The sequence below is a fragment of the Hibiscus syriacus genome, unplaced genomic scaffold (genome assembly GCF_006381635.1).
Source record: "Hibiscus syriacus cultivar Baekdansim isolate YM2019G1 unplaced genomic scaffold, ASM638163v2 tig00117034_pilon, whole genome shotgun sequence".
In the NCBI taxonomy this organism is placed as follows: Eukaryota; Viridiplantae; Streptophyta; class Magnoliopsida; order Malvales; family Malvaceae; genus Hibiscus; species Hibiscus syriacus.
The window spans coordinates 10,182,593-10,193,315 of record NW_024063533.1 but is presented as its reverse complement, the minus strand read 5'-3'; the positions used below and the strand labels follow the sequence as shown (position 1 = coordinate 10,193,315).

The 10,723-nt window shown below is 35.1% G+C and overlaps 1 protein-coding gene across 3 annotated transcripts; it reads left to right on the top strand.

Moving 5' to 3' along the window:
• Nucleotides 1–3,768: 3,768 nt before the first annotated feature.
• LOC120196764 (two-component response regulator-like APRR1) lies at nucleotides 3,769–9,553 on the top strand. 3 transcript variants are annotated; one of them, XM_039198487.1, is made up of 6 exons: nucleotides 3,769–4,371; nucleotides 5,333–5,494; nucleotides 5,614–5,747; nucleotides 5,944–6,111; nucleotides 7,778–7,862; nucleotides 8,522–9,553. In XM_039198487.1, exons 1-6 carry the CDS (start codon nucleotides 4,215–4,217, stop codon nucleotides 9,451–9,453), a joined length of 1,638 nt encoding a protein of 545 aa, XP_039054418.1. In that variant the 5' UTR covers nucleotides 3,769–4,214; the 3' UTR covers nucleotides 9,454–9,553. The 3 variants fall into 3 exon arrangements, with proteins under 3 accessions (XP_039054418.1, XP_039054419.1, XP_039054420.1); XM_039198488.1 differs by having other exon boundaries at nucleotides 4,246–4,371; nucleotides 5,303–5,494; XM_039198489.1 differs by having other exon boundaries at nucleotides 4,246–4,371; nucleotides 5,303–5,507.
• The last annotated feature ends 1,170 nt before the right edge of the window (nucleotides 9,554–10,723 follow it).

Below are 10,723 nucleotides of genomic sequence, written 5' to 3'. Positions count from 1 at the left end.
AGTCATCCAAAGTTATCATCTTTTAATACAACCACAAAAAAAGTAAAGAAATTAAGAACAAAGAAAGAACGACTTCCAAACAGGGGGCTCTGTCGTGACATCTCTGACCAGCACCACGTCTGCCCTGGCGGTTAACCTCTCTCGAGGCCTGACCGCCGCTCTGTAGTTTCTCACTCCACGTTTCAGTTAGAGCTCTTCTTTCTTCATTGCCCCTTCTTTTTGGCTGCTATGACTGGGTATTTATTAAGGGAAATCTCCTAGGGTTTCACATAATTAAATATTCCCTAAATACTTGTGTTTTCTTGTGCAATCTAAAAAAGGAAAGGCGACTGGCTGTTGTCAAAATCTTGGGGCTTGATTACACGTGAGGGTAGTCGTACAGTTGGCATGTGACATAAGCAATTCATCATATCCGCTTCAGAATTGCAAGATAAACCGTGCCTTGGCAAGATAAATATGTTCCTCATTGTATTTATCTTTTGTGTTCCACTGGTCCTCGCGAAATATATTGTCACGACTAAAATGTTCTTCCTAAGTTAATTTCCTGCATACACACAATCCACACAAGCCCTTTCTCCTCAGTAACATCAGTCAAACCAAATAAATCTTGCCTAGGCAAAACTTATCCACCACATGCAATTATAACCTAAATGCAACTAACTGTGACTAATATGCTATGACCACTTTGTTTAGACGAACAATAACTTAAGTAAAAAGACTAGAAATAGAGTCTTTTTATGGAGTTATCATCTACCTCGGAGAAACAATGGAGAAGGTTTCTCATCAGAATACAAAGCATGGAGTCGACCGGACGAAAACTCATTGTATATTCGTCTTTGCCTTATTCTTGTTAACAGAAGAATGGGCAAAGAGGGGCAGTTGTTGATAGTGGTTTCCATCCTAAGTATTATTATTATTATTATTATTATTATTATTATTATTATTATTTTATTGAATGATTACATTTCATTTACATGCCCGCTGGCAATTGGCCCAATCCAGTTACAAATCTAGGCCCATGACCAAGCCAAGCAACCCGAAGCCCAAATCTCCAGTAGCCTCTAGCTCACAGCCGTTGGATCTGAGATCATATCCAACGGTCTATATTTCCCATCAACTAGGATTTTATCCTAATGCCTTATCCAGCCGCCACTCATCATCTCTACCTATTGGATCTGGTTTAGATCCAACGGCTCTCACGACCCCTCTTAGGGTTTTGCTGAAACCTCCAGTGCGATCCGAACTTATCCAACGGTCTAGACCGATAATTGAAACTAGGGCTCGATTCTCACCAGTTGTCGCAACTGCTTATCCCTTTCACCACCCCTTTTCACTGTCGAGACAAAAGACAAGCCTCTTATCCTCTTCCACTGCAGGAGATGGCTTTCCCTCCCTCCGTACAAATGCTCAGAGCCTCTCGTGTACGCATCAACAACAAAAATGAAATTAAAAGGGGATTAACCCCATAACCAAGAGACCATTAGCAAAAAACAGAGAAACTATACAAAAAAGAAAAAAAAGAAAAAAGAAACGAAAAAAAGAGAACGACTGAACATAAAAAAGGATTTACCTTTAACAAGATTCGGTCATTGTTCACCTCACCAGAGTCTATGAACCTTGTTATCGAAGGTAAAACTCTGATTTTTTGGGTTTTAGGGTCTTGATTTTAGGTTTTACGGGGTGGGTAGCTTAAAGTTTTGGTTTTTTGAAGGTTTGAGGGGAATATAGGATAATATTGGGTTGGTTTGCTCGTTTACACTATTGATCTACGACAGTCTCATGGTTTTCTTTCTTTTCGCAACGGATAAGAATGATAAGGGGAGAGAGTTTTAGGGTTAACAAAAAGAGGGGGAGAGAAATGAGGAAAGAATAGTCGGTTGGCCTTTATTTTCCCCTTTTTAATTGAATGTAAAACGACGTCGTTTAAGGAAGGGCTCAGCGTGTAAATCTTTGCAGGGGATAATATCACCTTTATTCCTTTAGGTTTTGTAATTTCTTATTTTGGCTATTGATTGAAATTTTGTAATATATATTGTTTTGAGCTTCTGTTTTTCCATGTTTATGATTAAGTAATTATCCTAAATATTATGTTGATTTTGCTGATATTCGATTTTGGTTGATGTATTTGCAAATATTACATTTTAGTCACTATTTTTACATGGATGTCTTTAGTTAAAATGATCGATTACCCCCTAATTTTTTCTTGTTTTAATTTGTGTTTTAAATTTTTCCCGTATTATATTTTAGTATTTCCCTGCTTGTTATATTATTTTTATGATTATTTTAATTTGAATGCCTTACTTTAGTAATTTCTATTTTTGCCCTGGATGATTGAAACTGATTTATTTACAATTGTAGTGCCGAACATGTAAAATATTAGCAATGATTGCCTTGATTTCTTTTTGGTTTTATAGTTTAATCCCTAAAGTTATCATATTTATTATTTTAATCCTTCATTTACATGTTCGTAAATTTCTTGCTATTTGTAATATTTTCAAATATTATTTTACACGAGAAATTTATGGAAATGCGCCTTAACTGACAATGAGTGTATTTCCAAGAATTGATCGAACAAAATAATACCTTTTATTTTCGAATGAATTTGTTTTTTTATATATTTAATATATTTATTTTATCTAAAAATTAGGGTAATATTATTTTGTGTGAGGAATCCATGGAAATGCTCCCTTAACTGACTAGGAAGGTATTTTCGAGGATTGTTCGTATAAAATAATATCCCTTATATTTTTTAAAAGAATGATCATAATTTAAATATATTTTTGAATTTGTCAATTTCAATATTTAGATGACGTATAATCGCTTAGGTTCCGATTTCGGGCATTGTGGGTGTGCTTATCATTCCCCAAGCGTAAACGACTCCCGAACCCTTTTTCAAAACGGATTTCTGGTTAAAAGCATATTATTTTTTTATCTTCTAAAATTATTTTTCTTAAAATTATTTTAAAATGTATTTTTAGGTATTCGACCTACCTAACCCAAAGGTCGGTTGCGACTCCAAATTTATTTATTTATACATTTATTTTAAAACCTAACCTTTTTCAAGATTAAGTTTGATCAATCCCCGAAATAACCTCAAAAAGCTTAAAGGTCGTTCTGACAATATGATAAAATCTAATCCCATAACCATTGAAGTTGTATTTTATGAATTTACTCTCTATTTACATTATATTATCTAATTAAATAATTATTTTATAATTTTTAATAATAAATATACTTAACAAAATAATAACTTATAATATGATACTATCTAATCGAATAATTATTTTATAATTAAAGCTTTACCGACTCGTATTGCCTTGCAATTGGCCTTTCCCATCTTATCCTTTCGCTTTCTCTTTCACTTTTCTTTCTATGCTGTGTCACTTTTTACCACGTCATAATCTCTCTAACCAATCCTACTACGCGCACTACGCACTCCTCTTCCATACATATATATATATATATATATATATTGTCCTCCATCTTAAAATTTTACTTTAATTAATTTAAATCAACTTAAATCGTATATTTAATTTTAATGAATAAAATTTTTAATAATAACTTTTAACACACATAATAATTTAAATTAAAATTTATTTAATCGATATCAAATTATTTAATTCTTTAAACCAACTCGTTACTATACATTCCCTTTCGATCAACGCTCCAAATTCATTTCCCTTATCCGGTTCAAGGGACTACAGTATCCCCCAATTATATCATCTAAAAATTGTCTGAAAAATAAGATACAAAAGAACCCAAAGCAAAACCGTAATTCAGAAACCCTCTCCCTTTGGCGTTATGTTAATCTGTATCAGATCCTTGGTGAGCTTTAGTCTGAGCCGTTGATGGCTATCGCGTCGTCATCACCGCACCGTCAGATTGGGTCCACTTGAGCTTTTGCTTGCCGTTTATGGAAAGGGATTCAATAAAAAAAATGAGGAAATATAGTAGCTTTGACTAGCAGCAACCTTTGTGTTTTATCAGGTTTGAGTGTACGGACAGGTGGAAAGGGATTCAATCTGAAGATGGTGTCTGCAAAATTGGAAACCTCGACCCCAATTTTGTCGCCAATTCGGATTGTTGGAGAGAAGAGTGCTATCTTTGGGTTTCTCTAGTACATATCCTTTTTTTCCCTAAATTTTTTAATTTAGAGAAAGGGAGTTTCTTGGAAATAGAAAAAAAAAAAGTGATTTTTTCTGGGTTTAGGAAATATGGAGAGCAAAGAGCTGAATTTGAATAAAGAGTGTAAAGCTGAAGGATCCGGAAATGGGTTTATAGATAGGAGCAAAGTGAGGATTTTGCTATGTGACAATGATACCAAGAGTTGTGAGGAAGTTTTTTCACTTCTTTTGAATTGTTCTTATCAGGGTATATTTCACTCCTGTTATTTCTTATTTTTCTTTTCATCTCTTATTGAATTGTATGTTTTGTTTCTTTATTTAAACTTTTTTATGTTGATATTCTTGTTGTTGTTGGTTTGTGTGTTGGATATTGGGTATTTGGAATCAAATTCTATGTTTTGTATCTATAGAGTGTTTTGCATTAATTTATTTGTTGCTTTGGTTTTGTAATTGTGTGATCTAAATGGTTTTTGAAGTGAAGTGGATGGTACTGGTTGAATTTTAATAGAAATTTGAACACAAGTTCATTTTTTCCCCCTGATTATGCTACTTTTGCTTACTGAATCTAGTCTTCTGTTTTGACTTGCTTTGCTCCTGGGAAGCTTAGTTTTCGTCACTTGATAGAAAGGATATTTGGGCTAATTGCTTTGTATGGTCGTTTCTTTGCTCCTGGGAAGCTTAGTTTTCGTCACTTGATAGAAAGAATATTTGGGCTAATTGCCTTGTATGGTCGTCTTCTATATCCTTGATTCTCATGCTTGCCTTGAAAATAAAGAACCGTGTACAGCCTCAGTGAGAAATTTTTGTAGGATGTGGATAAGAAATCAATCCACTTGTGAGGAATCACCATTCACCAGTTAAAGAGAAATTGGGAATTGTTATGTTTGTTTGGACCAGGGTCAAGTATGTTATATCTAGAACCTTGTGATGCATATAAAATAATAAGGGTAGAAGAAGATGGGAAATCACATGGGTGACGTTATCAATTGATTTTTATTCCCTTAGTGACAATCCGCTGATCTAAATAAGTATTTTCATAAATCTTAGAGCACTTTATCGTGTCCTGGTTTAGGTTGCTTCTACATTTTGTAGTAATCAACTATTTAGCTATCTTCCATGACTATATATTGTGTTTAGGAGTGTTTTTCGTATGTTTACTTTTAGAAGTAACGAGTCAGCTTTATGATTGTGTTTCTTTTTATTCACAGTGACTTCAGTAAGGTCTGCCAGACAGGTTATTGATGCACTGAATGCTGAGGGGCCTGAAATTGATGTCATACTTACTGAAGTTGATCTCCCAATGACCAAAGGAATGAAGTTGTTAAAGTACATTATGCGGAATAAGGAACTGTGCCGCATTCCTGTTATTAGTAAGTTTGTCATGTGCCTTCTTTTCTTCAGCCATCCAACTTTCATGATAGTGAATTTTCCTTTTTCGTGTTTGTGGTCTAATATTTTTTATATATTTTTCTTTCTTTGCTATGATAAGTGATGTCGGCCCAGGATGAGGTCTCTATTGTTGTTAAGTGCTTGAGGCTCGGTGCTGCTGACTACCTTGTCAAGCCTTTACGAACTAATGAATTATTGAACTTGTGGACACACATGTGGAGAAGGCGGCGCCAGGTTTGTGGTCCTTGTTTTTCCTATATTATAAAATTAGATCCATTGCACTTGATAGACATAAGAGTATAATTTGAATGAAAATTTAGATATAGGGAACTGATATTCCACCAACAACCATTCCTTCACAGGGTTATTTTGTATTATAGGGATGTGAACCAAAAACCATTTATTTTAACTAAGATGTTTTCTCTGGCAGCTTGGTCTGGCGGAAAAGAACATCTTAAACTGTGAATTTGATCTAGTGGCATCAGACCCTAGTGATGCCAATACAAACAGTACTACTTTGTTCTCGGATGACACAGATGACAGGTCCCGAAAGAGCTCTAATCCAGAGATGGGAGTTTCAACTCATCAAGGAGATGAAGTGAGTATGATGCTGGATTGCTAAAAATGTGTTATTATGCATTTAAAATTCGGGAAAAGCATGTTTTGACTGTGCAGTATGAGATGCTGAACTCTTATACTCTAGTAAATGACATTGTGAATTGCAATTGATTATGTGGGCATGAGAGCTTGATTCCATTATAAGTTCTAATTTCTCTAAAAAGAATTATATCCATATGTCTGATTTCTGCATACTATATATTAGTTGAAGATGCTGAATTAGTTATTCAACTTGCTTAGTTACAGAGAAGTGATTGTATCTTCCAAGAATGAATGGAATAACTACAGCCAAACCCCCTCCCCAAAAAAAGGGGGGAGGTGACAAGTAAAATACCGAGTCATGTCCCGTGGATTTTCAATTATAAGTTCTAATTGCTCTAAAAAAATTATATCCATATGTCTGATTTCTGCACACGATATATTAGTTGAAGACGCTGAATTAGTTATTCAACTTGCTTAGTTGCAGAGAAGTAATTGTATCTTCCAAGAATGAATGGAATAACTACAGCCAACCACCCTCCACAAAAAAAAGGGGGGGGGTGGGAGGTGATAAAGTAAAATACTCAGTCATGTCCCGTGGATTTTCAATACTGGTATATAGCCATGGTATTCTCTCTTATGTCATATGGGCTGCCAACAATGCCTCCCCAACCATCCTTACTAAACTGATTTGAAGGGATACTTCAGTTGCTTCATATCAATCATATGCTATTCAGAAAAAAAAAAATGTAGCTCCATATATTATATTTTACCTTGGATTTTGAACTCCATAAACATTGTTTCAACCTTACTTTTCTGAGGCTGTTGATACCCTATTCTCTACTTTGAGAGGTTTAAGACATGGAGCCTTTTTAGTTGCTTGATTTTCGTAGTGATTTGATATTTAATCATTTACCATATAGAATTAACTGAACTGTAGAGAGCAACTTATGTACCAAAAAGTAGAGGAAATATGTTCATTGTTTGAATGAGAATTTAAGAAATAACCTTCTTGATATATGATGGTATTCCTATGTTCATTATATCAAACCAACTGTGCCTGAGTTATTATTGGTATTCGGAACCTGTAAATCACAAGACATGAATTTGATCTTTGCATAATTTTAAATTATAGACATGTTAGGGGGTGCAAGAAATTACTGTCTGGAAAGGGAAAAGAAGAATAAAAAACTAGCCTTGACCAAATTTTATCCAACATCTAAAACTTGAAGTGTCAAGTGTTTATGTTTTATATGTGAATGCTTTTGTCATGAATATGTGTGTTTAATATGAGCGATGAAGTAACAAACTAAACTTGAGAAATAAATCAATTATTGTGGTCAACCTTTGGGGCATATAACTTGAGAGATTCTGTACTAAAAGAAGTAACTGGTGTACCAAATTGAAATTAAAGGGAAAATGAAAGTGGAAATTTTCAGATTTGCAAATGCCTCAACAATTTGGTCCTCCAGAAAGATATATATGAGTATTTAAATATGAAGAACTATTATCAAGCATGCTGTTTGATGCTTTCTGCAAAGCCCAGAGGCAATGTTTGTGCATGTCAGATCTCAGTGTGTACTTAAATGTTGGAAATGTATGGTGCATCTATAATGTTACATATTGAATGTATGGTTTGTTTTCATACAAGTATTTTCCTCTTTCAGACTGCTGCTGTTACTGCCGAGCCTCCTCAGACTGATTCACCAGAATGTCGTCCAGATGTTCCAGGAATACGTGATCGCAGAACAGGTTGACTTCTCTTAAGCTGCTTCTTGCATCAAACTTGTTCGTTGCCCCTTGAACACAACTTGTCTTATTTTGTTAAGCTTACAGAATTTTCTTCTATCAATGCATAAGCTATTCTTAGGAATAGTGTGATATGACATCATTTTGTCTGTCTATTTTAATGTTCTATCAAAAAAAGCAAAGTCTTTAGTTTGAAATGAATTCGCTTAATGTTTTGTCTATGAATGCACATGATATTATCATGTTCTACCATTAATCAAATCAGACTGTTTTTCTTTATCTTTGAACCGAAATTAGCTTTCTAAAGAAGGAGTACTGACTTCATGAGATTCTCTGAAGTTTTGATACGGGATATAATTGAAGTTTATTCGATGGCTAGATTTTTGTCTCACATTTCTGTTTATTTTATAACACTGCATGGATGCTTTTGCATACGAGGCTTCACAAACGGATATTGGCTTGTTCGTTTACATGCTTGTACCAGACTTATTGCTGAATAATCTGTTTTTTCTTGAATTTATAGTTCGTTATAATGTGAGTATTGTTTATCATGTGATAACAATGCAATTCAGGAAAAGCATGACTTCGATTCTTTTCTGGTTTCCAACCTTTTCATTCTTGGATATCTCTAACTATAGAGTTGGAATGTTCATATTTTACAGGACAATTTTCATCTGTCCCGAATAAGAGTGAGCTAAGGATTGGTGAGTCATCAGCCTTCTTTACTTATGTGAAGTCAAGTGCAGTAAAAAATAGCAGTACTCAAGTGGCCTCCTCTAATAATGAAAACGCTGCTCAAAATAAGAGCATTGAAGTGAATCTTCCGCAATCAGGTCAACAAGTGGTTAATGACACCCTACCTGAGAACGGTGAAGCATGGGAAAACAACTCTCAAGGTGACGACTTTCGTAGCAGCAGTAGTATTCCAGATTCCCTTTCCTTGGAGAGGTCCTCTACTCCCGTGTTGGTGGAATTCAAGGAAGACAAGTTTTCTCAGGTACTCGTGCCTCCAAGAAGTGAACCTCAACATGATGTATCAGGGTTACCTGCACAAAATGTCTGTCTACACTACATGTCTGGAGTTTTAAATCAAGATATGATGCCCTCATCGACCCAGTTGTTTCAGAACAATCTCCACGACCTTCATAATCATACAAGCTCTGCTATGGTGCCTCAATATAATCATCTTCAGCAATACCTTCCCCATCCTCATGTAAGCGGGATGGCATCGTTTCCATACTATCCGGTTAATATGTACGTGCAGCCTGGTCATCCACCAACTGGTCACTTGTGGCCATCGTTTGGAAATTCATCTTCCAATGAAGTGAAACCTAGTAAGGTTGACAGAAGAGAGGCAGCATTAATCAAATTTCGGCAGAAAAGGAAGGAGCGGTGTTTTGATAAGAAGATCAGATATGTTAATAGAAAGAGGCTAGCTGAAAGGAGGCCTCGAGTGAGGGGACAATTTGTGAGGAAGAACGGTGTAACTGTTGATCTTAAAGGCCAACCTGCTTCTGCTGATTATGATGAGGATGAAGAAGAAGAGCAAGCATCAAGGGATTCGTCACCTGAAGATGATACTTCTGGATGTTGATGTTTACTATTATACACATTCACCTTGTTTTTGTTTGTGCTTGTACCTCTTCCGGTTTTCTCCATGGATAAATGAGAACCAGCTGCAGTGTACCATTGAATATAATCTAAAACACCAGTATATCGGGTGAAGAAGACCGAAGATCCATCATATGCATCACCAAATATGAAGCAGGTGAAACCTGGCGGTTGGATCAGGGTGCTTAAGTTAACCCCTGCTCACCTTAATGATAGTGGAACCGGGCAGGTTACAATGAAATGCAAAGCATTGAAGCAATTTCTATGTATTTATTTGTATTGGTGCTTCTCTTAATTCCTGTTCCAATTGCATCCAAGTGCAGAGTTGGTGATTATTTACACGATTCAACGTGAAAAAAAAATAGCACAAACAAGAAACGAACCCTTGTAATTTTTCTATGTTGGTGGCAGTTTGAATTTGAATTTCAAAACATATTTAGGAATATAACATGGAAGGATTACTTTTCAAATCCTTAAATTTGATAGATATTTATGTCGAAGTGATCTTTTAGTTTATTTTTAAATTTGAAAATTCTAAAACTTTATACTTTTCTAACTATATATTATAGGTGGTTAAATTATACTCAAAATTTATTATATGCGGCTAAAGAATTTTTCGCTCATTATGCCTAAGATTTTTTTTATGTACTTTTAGTTGCATGGGCTGAACGGCCATTAAATTCAATTATTAATTGACACGTGGTGCCCTTATATATTTTTTTTTTGAAACTTTTATTTAGAAAAAATCCATGTATTACAAAAATATCAAAATGACCCCTAAGATTTTCAAATCCATTTAACTTCACCAAACCAGGCTGATGTCATCGTCGATCAGCTTTCTCCAGTCGTCTGTGGTGTGTACCGTTACCATTGTTGGTATCGTCGTCGTCTCACAGCCAAACCCCGATCATCCATTCAACCTCATCGACCGTCGTTCGTTAGAAATTGTGACTGACTGCTCGATTCACCCCATCTCCGATCTCAGCCATTGTCAACTTGTGACTGTCACTGTCGACGACATTTGAAACCTCTTCTTTCTCTGGTCAAAACCCTGCTGACCACACCCTGTGAATCGTTGTCGAACATAGTGGAGAACATCGCAAAGTTTCGTCCAAGGTTGAAACTTGAACATGATTTTTTTTCTCTAAAAACTGGTTGTTTTTTAATAATAATATTTTAATTTTTTTAAAAAAAATTAAAATTTTATAAGTTTGACACATGTCAAATAATGATCGAATTTGACAGCCAGACAC